Genomic DNA, 23,198 nt, shown 5'->3' with positions numbered 1-23,198 from the left:
CAAAAGTTGTTACTTTGACGTAAGCAAAGCGAAATTGCAATTATATGGGGAATTTTGGAAAAGTTAGAAAGCTGGAAATGTTGAGATTTTAGTTAAAATTGTATTGTTGTTGTAACTGTTTTCATATTGAAGTTACAAAAGCATATTTAAGAAGATGCTGACCTCCAGCTGTTAACTTAGAAGCAGTTATTGGAGCGAAAATCACATCAAAATGTCATAGTATATTCAGGTCTTAACAAAATCAGCTCTAGAATTCTGCAGAAATTGTCAACTCTGCTGTTGATATTTCATAAAAAATGTATATTTAAATTTACTATTTATGATATAAGAAATTTAAGTGCTTCGGTTTTTTGGGGTATTAATTAATATGATGTGATGTTGAGTGTTGAGTGTTGATATGATATCATACGATGTAAAATAATGATGGCTATGATGTGTTATGAAATGGTATAATGATGTGTAAAGTGACAATAAATGAGTAAATATGATGTGATGTGCTCTAAAGCTAAATCATTGTGATGTGAAATGATGTTGTACTTTATACGAAAGGATATGATGTAATATGATGGAGATAATGTGGTGGGACACTAAGTGGTTTGATATGAGATAATGTGAAGAATATGCTGTGATGTGATTAAATGTGTTATGATATAAAGTGAAATGAATGTTGAAATGGTCTGTGATATAACATTATTTCATATAATGTGATGTGGCATTAAATCATATGATGCAATATAATGTGATGAGCTGTTAAAAAAGCAATATTTTCTCAACTAATTTGCGAAAATGAAATATATCAAGTGATCACCAGCAAAGACCTATGCTGACATCAGATCATGTGATGTTATATTTATCATTTCTAAACTAAACAAATTCACTGTATGAAGTAATTGGTATACCAGCTGGCATTCTTATTTAAGGTTTAAGAATCTTGTGATCTGATACAGAAACTTCACATATAAGCCTGCTAGTGGCAATTTTAAATGCCTTTGATTTGTCGCTTAAAGGAATGTGAAATCATGCGACTGATATCAAGTATAATAGCAGACAGTGCCAATAATTGCAAACTAAGGCAAGCTTAAATGAAAGAAAGCCATGCTCAGCAACAACTAAAGCTTCAAACGGTAATTTACAGCACTACAATGTACAATTTCTTAAAGAATATTTTAGTTATTCACTTACGAACTCAAATCCTTGAACCCACAGTAAAAAAAGAAAGAAGAGAGTGCTTCAAAAAAGCGCATACGTGTTTGGAGTGCACAACACTTAGTTTGCACTGCAATTGGCAACTTCCTAACTACTTGCCTTACCCCAAAATACACACATGCATTCACAAGCACACATTCATGCGTGCTTGTAAGTGCTCTCGCGTACTTTGGAACAATTAAGCACTCGCAAATGAGCTACAAGTGGGTTACTGCGTCTTTTTTGCATTAGAAAGCGCTTGCTGCTGCATTTGGCACCCGTTTTTTAGTGTCACGTCCCTGCCAGTGCAGCCTAATTACCACAAAACGTCACTAACACTGGGCGAGCTGCAATCAAGCCGAAATGAAGTAAAATAAGCAAGCATCATAAGGCACAAACAAGTTGGCGCTTTTTGTATTGCAAACCTGGCTTGCTCACAAAGAAAAGTGGCGAAACAAAGCCAATTATGGCTACTGCTTCTGCTGACACCGTCTGTGTGGACACTTTATGCATTGAAGGGGTTTCTACTTGCAACTAAAAGCAGCCAAAAGAGTGTGGTCAGCTTGTGGTATATTTACTTATACCGTTAAACATCTGCCTGCTGTTTACGGTAGCTGAAAGCTTTTATTTAGCTTTCGATGCGCTTAAGTGAAAGTTCTAAGCAACTAAGTAAGTGCTTCCTTATTTGTGGTTTAGTTTTTTTCTCTCCATATACAACTGTCTATTTATTACGGAAATGAATTGAATTGAATTTTGTACAGCTATACAAGTACACAGTCCAAAGCACCACCACGGAAGCAATAAAGATTTTTACTTATTTCACTGACTAGCAGCGCTTTGTGCTTGTTAAGGAAACCAGGAAGCCAGTAGGATATTCGATTTTTACATACACACTACCAGCGTCCACTGCTTGATTGCCAATAATTTGTACTACATCCCAGAACAATATGGAAATAGTGAAGTATAATTTGTGGTCACAATCGATAGAATATCGGTAGGTTGTCACTAGTTCCCGAAGGACTAGTACATTAAGCCGAAAACTATGAAACATTCTCAAAACTCTCTCTTCGACATTAGAAACATAGGCTCAAATGTGACCATAAACAAAATTTTCATAAAAGCTTTCAGGCATTCAGAAAGCTTAAAGCTTTTTAGAACCATTTCTTTTTCGAAAAAACAAGTTGCAGACTACAAATAGTTGCACATGTATCTCAAACTGAAAATGAAAAAAAAATTCAAGTTTTTCAATTTCAGCCATTCAGAGAGCTTAAAGCTTTGAAGAACTCTATGAAGACAACTAGCAGAACAAAGTGCCAACATATTCCAAACTAATCACAAATAAAATTTTCATATGAGCTTTCAACCATTCAGTGAACTTAAGGGGCTATACCAGTGTGACACTTTCAAAAAAAAAATTTTTTTTTTTTTTTGCTTTTTTCGATAGCTTATATATTCAAAAATATCCTGTGAAATCGGCGAGGTCGTATTTTAAATAGTTTTTGAATGGCAGCGTTCTAAATAGCGACCGCTCAGAGGTGCAAACATATATAAGTGAAACTTTAAACGCGTTTTTCTCGAAACGACATTTTTCAAATTTGCTGACATTATAACTCAACGAGAAATTAACCGATCGACTTCAAATTAAAACTGGATATAGTTGAATACATTTGCTATACAATAGACTACGATCTTTTTGATTGGCTGAAAATTGTCAATTTTGGCATTAAAAAAACGACAATTTTTTTCGTAAAAAAACGATTTTTTTTTCAAAATGGCGCCATTTTCTTAATTTTTGATATTTTTCAAAGATCGTAGTCCATTGTATAGAAAATATATTTAAGTTTAAAAAACATTTTGAATTTTTTTGTTTCAGCTACTCAATCGATCGGAATCATGCCAGCAGTTGAGGCACTTTTTTTTTTGGCACTTCCGCAGACAGCACATTACTCCGTTATTTTTCAATATTTTTGTAAAATTTTTTTTTTTTTTAATATAGCTAAAAATATACTTTATTACGTCCATAGAACGTCGAAACATTCAATCTAGTACTTTCTTTTAAAAAAATTCACGAAAATCGCCTAATTTTTCATGCGTCACACTGGTATAGCCCCTTAAAGCTTTTTAGAAACTAATCTTTTTGGGATAACCACAGGTGGTTTATTAGAAATAGCTGAAAAAATTATATCGATATTATATACATAGAAATCCACTCTGAGATCTACTTTGTAAACTTTCTAAGTAATACTCTAACACTATCGCCCAGTTATGGTACACGTATGTAACTCTTTATTTGACCTCATTGATTGTTCTCCTCAGTCATATATGGTACATATATGTATGTATCGCAGCCGTTTTGTGGCTTATGCAAAGAGCAAACCATTTGCGGCCGGAACTGGCTTGTAACCTCGCAACAGAGCAGCGGTTTAGCACATCCGCTGTCAATAAAAACATCGGACATCGTAACTTGCAACATTTTGTAGCAAGTTTATTCATAACTATGAAAAATAACATGTGAGCACTTAGCTTCAGTATAAGCAATATAACGGATATAGTAAAATAAATAGCAATGAACCGGAAGGATGCTTAGTAAAGAAAGAAAGCAAAATAAATGATGCGTACTCTATTGCGCTGAAATCTACAGGGTTTATTTAACCGATTAACTACAGCTAAGTAAATATTTATTATATCATTGGCGAATGTGTATTTTATAAGCATTTCGTGTTTGTGGGGTTTTAATGCTCATTGTCGAGAGATAAGACGCAATGTTAACATAAAATAATACAAATATAAAAGCACAGTTGTTAAAGGTATATTTTTTGTATTTATGTACGCAGCTTTTCGCTTAAAGAGTCGTATATGTTTACATATATGCTGATATAACATTTTTCGAAAAAGAAGATATATATAAATTTAACCTCAATTCTCTTTTCTTAAAAAATTTAAATTTTAAACCATTCATAAATATAAACAGCATCTTCAAGTACCTCGTACCACAGTGGTAAGTGGAAAGCAAATTGAGAATGGCAAGCAGAAAGCGTACAATATAATAAAGTAAGACAAAATATGCTAAATTACATTACATTATGCATTTTAGTGAGTAGTTAGGGCCGGAGTTGCAGCACAACGCAATCAGCCACTTGTTGTGCGATATACAATTGCTACTGCCACTGTCGGTAGTCAAATTGAAGCATAAATAAATATTAAGATGCAGATGCAGATGAGTGTTGGCTTATTCTGGGTAGCTGCAATGAGAAAAAATGTGCATTGTGTCGTAAATTTAAGAACTTTAGGTAAATTGCAGAGCTGCAATGCGAGAAGTTAACGACGCTGTAGATAAGAGCTTGCTGTGAGATATTGCTGGAGATTTGCGAAAAGTAAAGCATTAAAGAAAGCAAATTTTCTGGGTTAAAGTGTATAAATAAAGGGAGAAATGTTTATATATTTTACTTAAAAGATCATTTGTCTAAACGGGCGTTATCGGTCCACCATAGCATACAGTTGCCATATAAACTGAATGATCGTAAAAAAGTGCTTGTATCAAAAACTTTTTCATTTGACGAGATATCTTCACCAAACTTGTCACGAGCTATTGTTTCAGGCAGTCGTACAATCTTCGATTAAATTGTTTATATCGGGTCACTATAGCATATATGTATGTACATAGCTGCCATAGAAAGTCAACTATCGAAATCACATTGCTGCAAGGATCCTTTTGTATTTATGAATAGTCCTTGTGTCCTAGAAATGGCTATAATTATATGTTACATAACTAATCAATATTTTAATAGAATGATCGAAATACTATATTAGCATTAAACATATTTGTAAAAAAAACTTGTTTTTTCTATAAGAAAGCAAAAAACAACATCACAAAAATATAATATTTAAAAATAAATGCACTAAATACAACCACTGAATGCTTAATATTTGTGCACACAGCTATTTTAAAAAACTTAAGATTATTTTCACCTAAATAACTTGTTTATATACCTAATATATTTAAATTTTACACAAAGTGCCAGAAAACTTAAAAAAAAACACATTAACTAAACTCACATAATTCATTGAAATTTTAAAAACATACCTGCCAATAACCCGTATCATATAAATAACTCACCACACCTACCAAATAACTAACATCAACCCATTACCAAAGCGATCCCTGATCATTCCAATATTATATTACTCATATATGATATCAAACTCGATAAATTAACTGCCTTGCTATTTTATGCTTTTGTTTTGTTTTCTGTGTTGTGTGGCAACCAACAAATTTAGGTGTAACAACAATGTTGAATTTCTTTACAACATCCAACGGTTTCCGCAGCACACTGCCCGTCGTCTCCAATCTCACCGCTATGAATGTTTGGGATGGCGTTTGCATGTGCTTCATCTACGCCTCGCTACTGGAGTTCGTATGCGTGAATTATATGGGCCGCAAGCGGCCACAACATAATGCTGTCTATCGACCTGGCGAGAATCCTGTCACACAGGTAATAAAACAACATCTCGCACATACACAATACAACACAACACACCCACTCACCCACACACACAACCATATTGATTTGTCTGTACCATTACTATCTCTCTATACCTCTCTATATGTATTGCTAACACACTCTTCATTTAACCATTCATTCAAAACCACAACGCGCAACACTATATCTATCTCTGTCTATGACACTTGCGCGTACAACTAAAACCGGCTGAGAATTACAACATACATTTTTCTTTATGAACGAAATTCATGATTTACTAAATTTCAAAAAATGAGGTAAAAGCCAACAATTAAATGGGCTGAGTGTATTTATATATAATATTTTTTTTAAAGCTATAAAAAAATATTAAAAAATTTTAGTATTACCTAACCACAAGCAAAATTCCATACCAACCATCGTGCATTCTATACTCTCCGCCAATAATTACTGTTAACATTTTATGTTTTACAAATTTTCCTACTATTTTTATTTCACTCTTTTTAACACTTAATATACTACTTTCCTCTACAACACTTGCTATACTTTTGCCAAATTAAAAAAGTAAAATTTCTTAGCACATTTAAACTTGGCTACGAACGCCTGTTTCTCTATTTATATGTCCTGAAAATTATGCCAATATTTCACATACCCGTGGCTGAGTATAAAAACCAACTACAGTCCATTTTAAAAGTATGCGTAAAGCTGAGTAAAAAAGCTAGTATTTTACTTAGGCTTGCTCCTCAAGCATTTTCCTTAAATTTTAATATCTATATTTAATTTTTTAACTTTCGCATATTTTGTTGAACTATTTAAATCTTTTAAATAAAAAACTAACGTAACAGCACGTTTACGAGATTTTTTATTAAAAATATATTTATGTTTATTAAATTTTCTTTATTAAAAATTCATGAAAGATGAAAAAATTATTAAAAAGAAATTTTTATTAAAATGTCAATTTTTTTTTAATATTATTTAAACTCATTTTTTTTTATTCAAATTGTGTTTTTTTAATATTTAAAAAAAATGTAATTTAAAATGTAGTTTAGATTTTTTTTAAATGTTTTTTTTATTTAAATATAATGTGTTTTTTAATAAAAATATTTTTTTTTAATATTTATAAAAAAATGTTTTTGTTTATTTGAATAAAATATTTGTATTAATTTTTTTTTTTTAATTATAGTTCAAAAATTGCCTTGTGCAGACAATAAAATTTTAATACAGATTTTTTTTCTTTTGGAAAACTCATGCATTTCTTAATATCTTCTAATTTCTTCCACACCTTTATTCAACAAACCTCACAAACATAAAAAATAACTGTTTATTTGTATGTGCATTTTATGTGTTTAAGTCTTGTACGAAATATTAATCAAATGTCATGTTTGCATAACTCCAAAATAACTTTGGCCTACAAAATTTCATTGTTAAGTGTTTTCCAATAATTTTTGTTAAATTTTTTAATTTAACATATTTTAATACAATTTATTTTAAGTTTGTATTGCAGATTAACCAAAAGCGTGTATTTTAGAAATTCAAACAATTTTAATAAATATTGTCAATAGAAAAAAATTAACTTAACCCTTAGGTGTCGCAAAAAAATATGGTATATTTATTTAAGTTTAAAACAAATGAGAAATAAAAAAGGTTAAATAAAATATAAAAATAATCATAAAAAAATATATAAAAACCTTAAAATAAAAAATAATATTTAAAATATGTAAAATTATTTATTGAAAACTTATATTTTTATTAAAAAATACTTTACTTTTTTTGTAATTTAATATTAAATTGTTACGTGTGCTCTTCCGATCTTATTATAATTTTGTATTTAAAAAGTTTAAAATTAAATAAACAATTTTAAAAAATATTTCGTAGTAAATTCAAATATTTTTTTATTAAACAAAATTTAAAACAACATGATTTTATTGTAAATTAAAACAGACAAAAATAATTAATTATAAAATTTAGGTTATATGAAAAATTCAATTTCATTTTAAAAAATATTACGTAATTAATTCAAACATTTTTATTACTTTAAAAAAAAAGGGTAAAAAAAATTTATTAAAAATTTTAATATAATCAAATTTTTAATTAATTAACACACTACGTAATCCATCCCAATATTTTTTATAACCTTTTTAACAGAATGTTTTTTTTATTACAATAGATAAAAATTATTACGTATAAATTTTTAATAAAAAGAAAAGTATATGGGAAAACAAGGAATTTTACGTAATAAAATAAATTTTTTTTTAATTAATTAATATTTTTTTTAATTTTACGTAATTAATTCAAATATTTTTATTACTTTCTTTATTAAAAAAAGTGTTTTTATTTAAAAAATTTAATAAATAATTTTAATTCAAAAAAATTTTTAATTTAAAAAGTTAAAAAAAATATTACGTAAATAATTCAATAGTTCTTCAAACGAAATTCGCAAATATACCACATTTTTTCCCAACCAGCGGTATACAACCCACTCCAAAACTATTTACTATCCACTGTGTATAGCGTTCCCTACCAAAAACAAAAATCTAAAAACATCCCAAATTGAAACGTTGCACGACAGCTCCGTGAGAAAGTATGGAAGTTCAAAGTAACAACGTGTAAGCCAAAAATATAAGCATTTAAATTTATACAAGAAATAAAAATGACTTATTAAAAATAGCAAATATTATAAGCAGAACTAACATTGTTCCCAATTTTCGTGATTAATCGCAAGCCAGACATGATCAAAATCAAACAAATAAACAATTAATCAAGCACAGAAGGATCACTCAGTAACCGCAAGCAGTAACTGCATTTGCCACAGTGTGCTTACCATAAAAAAAAAAAATCTAAAAAAAAAAATTGGAAAAAAATCGAAAAAATTCATAAAAATATTTCCTCATTGAAAATGCGCACAAACTGACAAAAAGTTTGCTATGCATACAGAAAAAAATATTTTTTTTTTCGTTAACAAGTGCCGCAATTTCAATTTTCAATTTAATATTAAAACAAGCAAACTTAAAGTGTGTTTTAGTATGAATACTAGAATTATTTTGTGTAAATTTTTCCAGCGTCTTCCAGCGGTTCTAAGCAGGATTGGAGTAATTCTTGCAAGTCCTTTGGTAAGCTATTTCAAAAAAAAAAAAACACAAAAAAAATTTAAAAAAATATTTAAAAAGTACAACAACAAATTAAACACTCATGCACCACACACAAAAATTCATTGTACTGAAAGCAAACAAAAGATGAACAAATCAACAACAATCTGGCAGCACTAATAATTTTTTGTTTTTCAAAGAGGTCAATAATTAAATTTTAAATTCTAAAAAATCGAATCAGAGAATCAGAAATGTTTGAATATTACACAAAAAATTTGTTGCTTTGTTTTTTCAACAACCAATTCAAATTTATATGTTTTTGGCAAAAACTAAATTCTCTCTTCAAGCGCCACACACATCAGAAAACTGCTTTATTATCATCAGCTGCATTAAAAATCTCATCTGTAAAACTTCGTCATTATGTAACTCAGCATCATCATCGTTACATTCAGCATCATCATCATTTCAATCAGCATCACACTCATCATTCTCATAGTCACCAGTGGCCAACATGTTATCAACAGTCATTTGGTGCGCAAAAGTACGGCAGTTCCAGCGTCAAATATCTTGTCAGCTATTCTCCATAACTCACACTCTTATTCTCCATCACTCACATTTTCCTACTCTATTACTCACACTTTCCTTCTCCATCATTCATACTTTCCTTCTCCATCACTTACACTTTCCTTCTCCATCACTTATTCGTCCCTTCTCGATCAGTCACACTTTCTTTCTCCATCACTCACATTTTCCTTTTCCATCACTCACACTTTCCATCTGATCATTCACACTCTCCATTTCCCCATTAACACTTAGTATATCAATGACACCGCTCAATTTTTTCCAATTCATTACAACTTTGGCACTTAACTCCCACATCCCTTTCCACAGTGAAAAATAAGTAAAGACTCTCCCACACTCCACAACACTTTACCGAAGCGGCATGTGATTTTCGCCACAGATTTCTCAACATTAACAAAATTAAAATATTTTTTCGAATTCAAGTACTTCAGTTCACCGCTGGCAAGCTCCAGTTACTCTTTTACTTTTTATTCCTTTTTTTCGTTTTAATATCCGACATTTTGACAGACACTTCGTAGTTGCACGCTTTCAATGTCAGCTATGCGCTTCTTCTACTCCTATTCTCAGTTCACATTTTTAGCCTGGCATTGTGCATTGTTGCATTTTGAATTATCGATTTTGTGCTTTCGGTTGTCGATATTTTTCGATATTCGTTTAAACAGTTGTTTTCTTTTGTTTGATTATGGTAATATTTGATTTCAGTTTACGAAACTAATTACTCCTAATCATTTAACTGTCTGCATTTTGCAACAATTGTATGTATTTGTTGAATTTGTTTTTGTGTCACACATTAAATAATGCATTTTATAGGTTACAAACGAAAAAAAAAATTGTCTCGATAATAAAACAGTCACGTGAAATATGCCTTGAGTAAAGCGTAACGATGAAAAACACACTTTAAGGTCACTTATAATTGGGAAAAATGTTATGTATTGAAAAAATTTGGCATAATTAAATATCTATCTAAATGAAAATAATGCGCAGGTGGAGAAAGAGTTGTCTGCGAGACTGCTGAAACAACGCTTTTTAGCTTCCACTGTATTTCTAGCTGCGTACATTTTTTTTCAGTTGAAAATATTTTCAATAATTGCTGCTGTTATCTTTTGATTTGTATTAGCTTTGTTGTGAAGTCCCTTATGCAACTGTGGAATGAAGAGCGTGGCGTATGAAGTGCATAAGTCGAAATTCTTCACTTTTACGCAAAGCCCGTCTCTTTATATGCCTTACTGATTCAGCTCTTGTATATATAAGAAATACTCGAATTTTAAGTTGATTTGCGAATTCCTAACAAGTAAGTGCTTCCGTACACATTTTTTCAATATTAGTATACAAAAAAGGAATATAATAATAAAAATGTAATTATTACTGTAAAGATTCGCGTTTGATTATTTTCAATTACTTCATAAATCATAAGTTTTTTAGTTCGATAATTTAGTACTTATAATATTTGTTTGTTATAATATTTGAATTGTTGAAATTGGCTGCTAATCTTGATTTTATGGCCGGTTTGCATCCTTAATTTGCGTACTGTGGCAACACGCTTTTAAATGTAGTACACGTAGTGAAAAATAGTCATTTTTAAGTAGTGGAAGATCGTGGAAGCTACTTTTATATATGAAAATATTAATTAAAAGTCGATGAAAGCTGATTGTGAATCATCGAAGCAAATATGTGACTATCGAAATATCGATAAATGACATTTTTTATCATTAATAATTAAAAATAATATCTTAACAAAGTAGAAGTCAAAGGAGTGATCCGAAAAAGGACATTTATCGCACTTCGTACAATTACTACAAATTTTCCGTTATTTATGGACGACGAATTTTACTCAAAAAATAAAGCATTGACGAGTTCAAAAGGATAATTTGGTAAAATTGATAATCTTATTAATCATGCATGCATTTTATTTGAGAAAACTAAAAAAACGATACATTTATTCTAAAATATCCATTGAAAAACTTTCAGCGCTGTATTAAGAACTTTGCCACCAAATATATTAAACATGTTAACAATTCATAGCGAATAGCGAAGTATTTCTAATATATCGATTTATTTTTATCGGAAAAATCTATTATTTTCACATCGATTTTTCTCTAAAAATCGCTGATTATGAATAAACTTACAAAAGTCGATAAATTTACTCTAATACATGTTAGCAATTCTTAATGAAAAGTGAAAGATTACAAATATATCGATCAGTTTTCTTCCGAAAAAATCGTTGATTTGCATATCGATATTTCCCCCCAACATTATTATATTCGGGGAAACTGATTTAAAATCGATAAATGGTTTCCAAAATATCCGTTTGAAGACTTTTTAGTGCTTGGTTGAGTTTCTCCATTAGAAATATCGAATATGTCAGCAATTCAGAGCGAATAGCAAAGTATTTCTAATATGTCGATTTATTTTTTATCAAAAAATTGACTGTTTGCACATCGATGTTTCTTCTCAAGTCATTTTTTTCGAAGAAATACATAAAAAGTCGATCAAATACAATCTATGAATTTATTCTAAAATGCAAATTATGTAAATTTTCTAGGTATGGTTAGCAGTTGTTGGTAGCCTTATCGCAAAACTCTGACTTCTTATAGTTATAGTTCTCTCTCTCGGTTCTTCTTAGCTCTACCAATCGGTAAAAAAAAATTGCAAAGTGATTTAAACACTAACATATTAACAATAAATCTTAAGCTCAAAGAAATATTAATTGAAAATATATGATAATATTTTCATATTTGGGTTGCCCCACGATCTCTCTTAGCTGAGAACAGTTTTTTGATTTCAGAAAATTGTAGTTAAATATTTTTTAGATGTGTGAGTACGTTCATTCTCAATGTAGATATAAATAGCTCTATAGAAATATTTTTATTTATAAATATTTTTAAGATTTTGATAAAAAAAAATAACTGGATTTAATAACTTTTTATTATTTTTATACTTGTTTCACTATAAGCTTAGTAATTTTGTCAAGAGAAAAGAAAAGAGCGGTTTTTGTATTATTTGTATATTATTGTAGGTAATTTACTTTATTAAGACACCACCAGTTAGGCGTAGTAGGTTGAGAAAGGGTGAAAAGCTCTCAAAAAAGTGTAGGGCTTTCGTTGTAGATATTAAATAGTAAATCATAAAGAAAATAACTCCTCGAAGAGTGTCTAAAAATGTCACAGAATATTCAAATTCAAACAATAAAGCAACAATTTGTATTTGAAATTTGAATTAGAAATCTTAATACAGTATTTTAGAATGAAAACTATTATAATAGCTACCTCATAAGTAGCCACTACTGTAAAATAATTTTACAATGAATTGACGACGTGCAACCTTTAGGCCTTGATATCGTTGTTTTTGCTGCTAGTGCAACTAAAAACTTAATTGTACCCAACTGGAAGCGAATGTTGACACCAACCATTACCAATTATTTACTTAAATTAGTTGTTGCTTTTCCCTTTAAAATTACAGCTGTTATCTGAAAATTAATTTTAACTGTACTTAACCTGTGTTCAGATGAACCACCAATGTCTCTCACCGCCCTCTATTAATGCTTGCTAAGTAACTAAAACTCGTTAAATTTATACCACCATTCGACCATAACTTAAGCCATAGCCCACTCGAAGAGCCTTTTAATCCACCAACAACTTCTGCTGCCTTACCACAAATTTACACCAACAATATTACCCAGTTTTCAGAGCGTTTGCAAATTCATGCAGCCACATAGCCAAAATCGCCGCTTTATAATGTCATTGAACTCAAATTTCGACACACAATCAATTGTATGAATACCATTCAAATCCAAATCCCAATTGTATATGTACGTGTACCAAGTAATAGTACCAAAATGTAGGGTATAATCGAACGAGAATTTCATGCTGCTTTGTCGTCTGAAAAGGCCACAATGGGCGCGTCCAGCAGCACAACAACCGGTACCAGCATACCCGTAACGCCCACACCGCTGCATCCCTACCACACGGACCTATCAACTGCGACCACACAAACACCGTTACAGCCATCGCCACCACCCGTGCCGACACCCTCATACGGCATGAGTACGGTTGATGCGCCGCGCATACGTTGGGAGGAACAACATGGCGGCATAATCGGTGTGGCAATGCAAAATTTACGTGCGCGCTCCATACGTCGACGTACGCGCTCACCGGGTTCGATCACATCGGCGTCCAGCTCGTACGTGGATACAGAGGCTGGGCGCATCAAAACACCCACCACCATGTCCACTGTCATCGAGCCAGTCTACACGGAACCCATGTTTGTCGCCGCTGAAAGCGCGCATACGCCGCAACTTGAGACTACAGTAACGGTTGAAGTGGAGCCCACACTGCCAGCGCCGGCGCCTACACAGCAGCGTCGTTCCATTTCTACAAACACACCGCCGCTGATACTCAGCGGCACAGGCAAGCAGTCGGAAGATGAAAATGCCGCCAGCGTTAGCGAAGTAACGGCGACGAATACGATCGCAGCGTCACTGGAAATGCCGGCGGAAGCTGAAAGGTTGTCGGCACAGCTGGAGGCACAAGGTGTGGCTGATGAGAGCGGCCACTTGCCGGTGAAGCCACCGCGTCGCAAGCAATCGCGTTCCAGTTCGCCAGTACCGTTCTACGAGCAGGTGGCGCAGCCGGAAGCCGCCAATGGCCATGGCATGGGCACTCTGAATGCCGAAACTGTAAGTGTAACATTAAATAAGAATTTCCCATTAACCAACACCAAAAAAGGTCAAGTGTACTTGCACTTCGCTGCGGCTTGCGCATGCCAAAAGTTTCTGAAGTACTAACCCAAGCGAGTTTCGGCTCAATTTGATTTACAGTACCCTTTAAAGACCCAACGAAAGACACAGGTATATGCAACAATAGCTCTGCTCAACAAAAAGTTTGAGCTCTACTTCTAGCTCTTGGTACCCTCAAAAATATCCGCTTTAAATGGCGTTTTGTATGTGTGTTTGTGGCATAAAACAAAAGCAACTAAATCCAGCCGCGTTTTTGTTGATTTTTATGACGCTCAAGCAGGGATATCAAGTGCTTAGCCGCTAAACAAAAGATATAAACAATGAGAGAATGAGAGAGTAAACAAAAATTTTGAAGGGAATTAAGTACAAAATAACTGTAGAAGATTGAGGAAAACGCGCGGATTTACAGGTAAGCTAATGACAAAAGTAGAAACCCATTACAACGATTTAACTGATTGACAAGCTCTCAAGTGAGATTTTCTCATTACTGTTTACATTAGTTATAGAGACAACGAGCATTTTTTAAAACAAAGAAACACGCTGCATTGCGAAATCTTCTTATTGTAAGCAAGGGAGAAAAGTTCAAGTGAGTATACGAAAGGAATAAAAATCCTATTATGAATAGTCAACAAAAAGTGTATAAGTAGCAAAACGACTACTAAATTTCTGGATTTTTCGATAATTTTTGGTCCTCTCGACATTACTTTTCCCGACTGTAATCGAAGAGTGTAGAAATTGGGTAGCGTTTAAAGTAGCGATACCGGTTATAATCAACAAAAAAATGTGTAGATGGTTAATGCTCTGCTGCTTAAGCTGTTTTCTAACATTTCCAAAAGAATATTGAAATTTTTCAAATCCAAAATAAAGGTAGCACTAACGTGAAATTCGAAAAATACTGAAAAGTTCAGAAAAAATTGTATGCAAAACCTCAGAAAACTGTTCCAACACTGGATTTCGTTTGACAAACGAACGGAAAATCAGAAAACGAAGAGCGTAGAATGCCTAGGGCGAAAAAAGTGTTTTTTGTACTAGGTCTGAAACTAGATTTAGCTAACTTAGGTTTTTTTAAGCAATTTTGGTTAGTGTTTTATGGAAGATGATAAGGCGAAAGAAATTGGTTATAAAAAGATGGAAGAATGAAAGGAAGTATTAGTTTACAAAATTACTTTAAAATTAATATAAAACAAAAAAATAAATTTAAAAATTTTTAATTTGAAGTTAAAAATAAAAAATGAACTTTTTTCTTAAAAATAATTATGAAAATTTCTGAATGCTTTTTTTTTCATACAAAGTAGTATAAATTTTTTTTTCAACTTGTGAACAAGTGTTATATTATGTATGTGTTATAAAAAATTTATCAGCTTGTAGACTTAGCTTATGAACTAGAATTTAGGGTTATGTTAACAGCAATGTCTAGCGCTGCCCTTGAGTAGTTTTAGAAAATAAAATTTTCGGTTTGTATATTTATATTTTGAGTTTTCTGTTTCCAAATATTTTTTATGCATAGCAAAAATAATTTAATATTATTTTTCACTGTTAAACATTATATTTTAAAGATACCACATTTCCCCAACAATTTTTCTCTAATTTTATTTGTAATCCAAATTTTTAAGTGCTTCCAGCTTTAATTGAATAATAACCACAGTTTCTGCTTAACAACAATGCATTAGACTTATTAGCTAGCAAGTCAAAGGATGCCACATTGCCAAAACTTTTGCCAGCCACATACACACAAAACTAACAAAATCCATACAACCATGTCTAACTAGACACCCACTAACATAGAATCACTCATCCGGTCATGTGTTCACGGCGCATACAAACGCGCTCTCACTTAACTTTTGGTTCGTCAAATGCTTTCTGCGCCAAAAATAAATACTAAAACTAACATAATTTAACCGAAATATTAATTGGTTGCATATTTTGTTGCAAAATTTTGTTAAAATCGCGTACTAACGCCTACAAACTAACCATCACCGCCGCCGCTCAGTTCATTCCAACAAATTCGTTAAAGTATTTGTAGTCAAAAGCGTACTAAAGAAGTTAAATTTGCTTTCATTTAACAATTTCGAATTCAAAACTTCTGTATATCTATGTATATATGTTTGTCAAGTGCAAAATTTTTCAAATCTTAATGCGAAAAATTGGCAAATAAAATAATTACAACAAAAATTATCAAAGTTACTTATTTAATTATATGTATAAATTCTCTATTTCTCACCTTCTTAACGCTAACGCCTTACATAATACGCTCACGCAGCCGGTAAGTATGAGGAATAGTATTGGAAAATATCATATTATATGCCTAGAATGCTTGAGATAGTTTTATAGTTATTGCGCCTTAAAGTAGGCTATAAAATGAGCAATGGGCATCAATAGAAGTCTATCGAAAAATTTACATCAAATGTTGATATTTTACTGAAATAACAGCCACTTAAATGAGTTGTACATTGATTATTATTATTTTCGATAATTAATTTAAACATTTATCGAAATAACGACCAATTAAATCAGAAGTTTCGATAATAACCAATAAAAAATATCGAGCTTATTTTCTACAGTATTTCTTAATTCATTGAGCTATAAAATGTCTGCAATTTTAAACATTACCGACACACGATTATCAAACGCAGAATGTTAACGAACATGAGTTAAATTGTATTAACATTCAGTCATTCAGTTGCACTTTCTGCAGTGCTGCTCCACTGTTTCGTGATGACGAGACAACAACTGCTATTGTATGCGTAAATATGTAACATTCCCACTGTTGTGCATGCTTTAACATACATACGTACATATAACTACAAACAGTTTTAATATAAAATGGATGTACATACGTACATAAGTATGTATGTTCATATACATATAAGTACATAAGTGCTCACCCTTACCTTTTATTGCCTGCAGATCTTTCATTTCTTTTAATTAGACATACGACGGGTTCTTAAACGCTACGATCGAATAATAAAAATACTTAAATTTCAACAACATTGATACATTTTTCACTCAACTTAGATTTACTACTATAAATTTGCAGCGTGCATGCTGAAACATGTTTGCCAAATCAACACATTGTGCATTGCTTTGCTAAATTGCATTTGCACACTTTCAATGCTCTTAATTAACACACACACTTATCACTTTGCATCACAAATTCAATTAATTTTGAAATAATACTCAAAAAACACCCCTAAATGATTAATTTATAATTTTTCATAAACTTTGATCGCGATCACGTACCGACGCGCACTTACCGACACACGATTACCAAGCAGAGAATGTTAACGAACACGAATGAATTTATATTAACACTCGGTCATTCAGTTGCACTTTTTACAGTGCTGCTCCTCTGCTTCGTGATGACGAGACAACAACTGCATTTGGATGCGCAATAATGTAACATAGTGTAGGAATGTACACATTTGTGCATACTGTAACGAAATTACAGAGGGTCACTCGGCGTGTTTGCAGTTACATAAAACGTACAAATTACATTGCTTTGCTGTTTGCCCAGGATTATACCAGCAATTCTAAATAGTTTGTTAACAATAACATTTCTTATTTGTTTAATTAACATTTTTTTATTTATTTAATATTTAATACAGAAATAATTAGCAAGGTAAACATCGATATTATTTTATTTATTTAGAAAGATTATATTATTCTCAACATAGCACTGATTAGCAGTTGAAACTAAGTAGTTGAGATCAACGCTTGTTCGGTTAAAATTATTGGCAGTTTCTTCTTTGAAATTTACAGTGATTCAGAATTTGTGAGTCCTCAAAGTCTAAGCATTAATTTCTTATATAAAAAAGCTATACTACGACGAGCTTAATTCACAAAGGACTGAACAAAACAGGCTAAGTATGATCCCTCCACCATGCTGAGGGTCAAGTCATTTAACCCAAGCATACTTTAAGGCGCAAATGGCTTTATATATTATATAAGTATTACATAATATTTTTTTACTTGTATAAGATTTTCTTTTATTAAATAATATTAATTTACACGTCCGTTATTTATTTCTTTTATTTTTTGTTTACTAATTAATTTGCTTAGAGCTGTTCACTTGACCTTTTCGTTTTATTAAATAACCACTCAAGTACCATTTGAATTTTTTGAATAATCAATTCCTTTTTTCTCTTGATTTCCTCGTTCGCTGCTCTGTTCTACTTAATTCCTTCGTTTATGCGTTTGTAAATTTTTAACTGATTTTGAATTGAATTCCAAAAACAAAACCTGCTTTAAATTTTGACATGATTGTGAATTATTTTGGTATTCGCCCTTTTCGATTGTTCAACTGTTAAATTTAAAAACGAAATCAATGTAAAAAAAAATTGCTTAAATATTTGTCCAAATTCCAAATTTGTAACATAAAAAGTTTTTCAAATTTACCGCCATCTATCAGGGTGAGAAGCGACGCGATGTGCGCGCCCCCAACGAGATCGTCGCCTGTACGACTTGTGGCGGCAGCAGCAGCCCGTGCACGCACTCGGCCAACAATGGATGCGCAACAGAGGTAAAAACAAATAATAGCATATAAAAATAACGGTATTGTAAGTTCATACATAGATTATGCAAGCTCATAACGAACAGAAAAAAAGTTTCGGTTTAACTAAGTTGGTTATCCGCTTTAAAATATGGGTTAATAAAGCCAGCGCATACACGCCTGTTGTTGTTGTTTTGGTTTTATGCCATTTTGCATTTTTATTCCATATTCCGTACGTTGTATGCAGTCTGCTGCAAATTTGTGCTCGAAATTCAAAATTCGATTACTCCCTTGCGGGTGGCAACGTGCGTCATCGCTTTTGGCACTCAAACATCAAATCGGATTTCGCCATGAAAAATGTGCGCAAATTCTCGACACAAAAGCGAAAACTTGTTGGAAGACTGCAAATTTTTGTCACGTTTTTGTCATGTGCATAAAATGCATGGGGGGGCATGTGTACGGTAGTCTATCTGACCTACAAATATATATTTACGGCACACGTGCCTGATGTGGTAAGTTTCATGGTTGCCACAAAAGAGGTTGAAATGGATTTTTAGAGAAATAAAGCCGAAATATAGCACCGAAAATAATTAAGTTCAGACAGGCTTAATGAAAGCAGAAAAGTTAGAATTTCAGCACAAAAACAAACAGCAGCTGGTACTTGGAAGCACAAAACGGTGCTGCGAGATTTCAAAATCGATTTACTAATATATAATTTAATAAAAAAGGTCGAAGTAGACCCGCAAGAAGTAAAAAAGGTAGTGCATAATAAGCCAATACCAGCTTTGCGTTGATCAAATCCAAGTATTACATATAAGTTACATAAGCTCAGCAAGCATGAAGCTGACTAACCTGAACGCAGTTACTTTCTGAAACCCCCTAAATATGAACTTATGATATTTTAACTAAAAATATGAGGTAAATATGCTAAGTAGCTCTCTCTTTCAGACTTGCTTCGTCCAAGTGCGCAAAAAGGAACCGCCACATCCTATACGTATAGCAAAAACAATCGATGTCATCGCTCGAATTACATTTCCAACCGCCTACGCAATTTTTCTAATATTTTTCTTCGTACACTATAAGGGATTTTCATAAAAATTAGTGCAATGGAAATCATTTAGACAACTTAAAGATTAACTAATATACACACACTTACACATACACACACACATACTCACATACTCACATATACATACATAATTGTACACATTCACCAAATCACATATTTACACACACACATAAATTCACAGCGAATTAGCAAATTTAATTAGTAAAATTAATTAGCGAAAACAAGTTCATAGCATTATTGAAAATACAAAAACAAAAAAGTACACACATAAATGATATGCTATTATATAAGGCAAGAGAGAGTTGCGTGAAGCTATTAAAAAATTATAAAATTTATTGAAATGTATAAAATATGTAACGAAAACTATGAAAATCGACGCACTGATAAAGAATAATATTATATAAAACAGATTAGAAATATAATTTCATTAATTATTTATAATAATACATATTTAATTTATTCATGACAAATGAACTCAAGAGATTAGAGAGAGGGATAAATTGAAATAAGCTAAAGAAGAGGCATAGATTTAAAAGACTAAAAGTGTATGTAAATAAAGAAATATTTCTTAAATTTATTTTAATTATTTATTTTACTTTTTTAATAACTGCTTTTCTAATAATTTTCATTAATATTTTATGAGTAGTTGCCCTGTCTGGCCAAAAATATTTTCCGAGAGACATCTCAACTAAGGATATTAAAAAACTGCGCAAGTCTCACTCAGATATGGATTTTTAAACAGAAAGTTCGCGCAAAAATAGCATATAAAGGCAACAAGGTGGATTTTTCAATAATTTTCTTTAAAAAAATATAAATGAATATATTTACAAATCCAAATATGGGACTAGCAATAAACTTATTTAAGAAGTCCGCCAGAAAAACAGCAGTTGGAGCTCTATTCGAGTCGAAGCGCAGGCTTAAGCTTTATTGTTGAAGAAACCGCATCCATGTTGTCGTCCAGGGCACTAAGTTTGGTACCATTTGATTCATCAACCAAGGACATTTCCTTGTGAGTTCTTATTCCTGCACCGGCACATACTAGACACGATTCTTCAATATCAAGAGAAGTAACACCGAAATCAAATCCTAACAGCTTTGTGCCTTTGTTCTATTCCTCGCATATTTCAGACATTTCTGCTTTGTTAACTTGCAGCTGGTTACTGAGTTCCATCTATTCTGAGTTATTTGCGCAAAAGGTATATAAAGCTTACTTTTCTTCGTTCCCAGCGGGCATGGTATTAATTCCGCCATGCTTTTGTCGAAAGAGGCTCCGAGTTTTGTCAGCTCGTCTACTTTTTCGTAGTCGAAAATGTTTTTGTGGATCGGAACCCAAATTATGGACAGGTGGAGTTGATCTGCCAGTGACGTCCTGCTTACAATTGACTACGATGAAATTAATAAGTGGTGTCCACAAGCTCACAAATACCGCCTGGCTATCCGTGTATATGGTTGCTTTCTGTATGCTCTCGCACCTAATACATCCGCTTGGAAGATGCTGGCTGAGTTTGGTAGGCGGTTAGAAAGAGAGCGCTCGAGATCATTGGAGCATATTTTCGCCTCTATCCCGCATTTTGAAAGCGTCGGTATGGATAGCGGTAGTATCCTCCTCCCCCACTAAACCGCTTCACCATTCACGTCAAGCGGGTATCCTCAGCCGGAAGTGACTATTGACATCTAACCTTGGAAGTATATAGTCCGACTTAATTAAATTTTTTTGGATGGCGCTATATCTATAATATTTCCAGTTCCAACCTCCTAACTCCTTTATGCTGATAGCAGAACTTGCTGCTACTTTCCGAGTATACACGTCTCTGGGCAGGTAATGTAGAAGCGTATTAAGCGCCTCGGTCCGCTTACATTGAGCTAAAAATTCTTACGATAACTTCGAAACTATTTGACGGATCAAATTCAAATTTTCGGCGACCATTCTCAAAAAAACGATTTATTGAAATTCAAAGTGGTTTTCGCTAATAATAATTTCCTTAAAAGTTGAGGTACTCAGTTTTTTATTTAAGAACTAAAATTTATTTATATTTATCTTTTTTATTTATATTTAACAAGTGCAGCAAAGTAGTCGAAAGCATTTCAATACTTAAGGGGGGAGCCTGCTTTAGAAGCTTCAAAAAATCGAATTTTTTGTTTTGCCTAAATCTCTTTAAAAATTATCTAAGAATATGTCCCCAAAGTTATAGATTGGAATTCGAAAAATTGTTGAAGCTAGAAAGGAAATAGTGACCGAGCGTCTAGCAGATATATGTGCGATTGGCCAGAAAGCGAAAACTTTGACGTGCGATTTCTCGGTTGTTAATTTTTACGACTTTTCTTAATTGGAATTGGGGCAAAATTGATTAGATTTGGCATTAAATTATCTTTTATTTAAACTAAAAATAAGAAAAGTCAAGTTAAAACATATTTTTAAACAATATAAAGTAAAACTTTTTTGCTAAAAAACTACCTTTTTTCAATTTAAAAAAAATCAGAATTTTACACTTTTTTGTGGTATTTAATGTTTAAATATATAACTATAAACCCGAGAAATTTCGCTTAATTAATTATTTCTTTCCCTCCCAAAAAACTTCACAAACAAATCGATTTTTTAAAGCCTCTAAAGCAGGCTCCCCCCTTAAAAGCAAGCATTGAAAACAAAACGAGCAAATAAAGAAAGTGATATAAGTGAACGCAGGAAGACAAAATAAATTTATTTCAACTCAAATTAAAAAAAAAAAAACAAAAAAAAACGAAAGAACGCTAAGCAACTGCAAACAAACGAACAGTTATTTACATATATAAATTTAAGTGAACATAATAATTAATAATAATTACTCAAAGCCGCATAAAAAATTTTGTCTGACCACAAAAAAGAGAGAAAACATAACAAAAGTTCAGTTCACATTCTAAATTAAGCTAAAAACCAAACCTCTAAGTAAACTGTAGTTAAAATCCCGTTATATTAAAATTTAAGTACATTGTGTAATTAAAAATAAAGAAACAATACAACAAAAGTAAAACTAAAGTTTTGACTGCCTTTTTTAAATTAAAAACAAAACAAAATATATATAAACACAAATAAAAAATAAAAAATATATTATAATTTTATTTTATTAATATAAAAACCATTGCTAATAAAAAGAGCAAACGATTTTGTTAAGTAGTAAATTAAAAACAAAAACACTAAAACTAAACTTAAGCAAAACAAAAAGAGTAATGAAATATACTTCAGATGCATACTTTGTGCGCGCAAAACACAAAGCGTTAGAAAAAAAAACAAAAGCAAAAGCAAAAACACAAACACAAACTTAGTTATGTATAATGTATAAGTAAATATATAGCTAGCTATATATTTATTTACAGCTTTACTGCTTCAAAACAATAAACGGGAATAGAAGTAAACTTAAGACGGAGGAAAACAGCTCTGTACAAGTGCAAACGAGGCGAGACACAATGAGCGCGAAAACTCAATGAAATTAGAAAAAATAAATACAAATATATATGATAAGAAAATGTGTGCTAAGTTTTTGAGCTGCTTTTTCATTAATTGATTAATTTGTGTTTATTTCTGAAATTTTCTAATATA

General features: G+C 31.8%; 1 protein-coding gene across 5 annotated transcripts in view; it reads left to right on the top strand.

Annotated features, from left to right (window-relative positions):
- Positions 1-19,726, top strand: part of LOC120779177 — a 107,579-nt gene extending 87,853 nt beyond the window's left edge. For all 5 annotated transcript variants that reach the window (XM_040111419.1, XM_040111418.1, XM_040111417.1 and 2 more), the window contains 5 exons: positions 5,464-5,678; positions 8,723-8,773; positions 13,173-14,006; positions 18,475-18,585; positions 19,504-19,726. In XM_040111419.1, the coding sequence (XP_039967353.1) occupies positions 5,464-5,678; positions 8,723-8,773; positions 13,173-14,006; positions 18,475-18,585; positions 19,504-19,650 (1,358 nt within the window). In that variant the 3' untranslated portion in view covers positions 19,651-19,726. The remainder of the gene's footprint in view (positions 1-5,463; positions 5,679-8,722; positions 8,774-13,172; positions 14,007-18,474; positions 18,586-19,503) is intronic.
- The last annotated feature ends 3,472 nt before the right edge of the window (positions 19,727-23,198 follow it).

The sequence above is a fragment of the Bactrocera tryoni genome, chromosome 5 (genome assembly GCF_016617805.1).
Source record: "Bactrocera tryoni isolate S06 chromosome 5, CSIRO_BtryS06_freeze2, whole genome shotgun sequence".
In the NCBI taxonomy this organism is placed as follows: domain Eukaryota; kingdom Metazoa; phylum Arthropoda; class Insecta; order Diptera; family Tephritidae; genus Bactrocera; species Bactrocera tryoni.
Note: the sequence above shows the minus strand (reverse complement) of the source record. Positions and strands in the feature narration are given on the sequence as shown.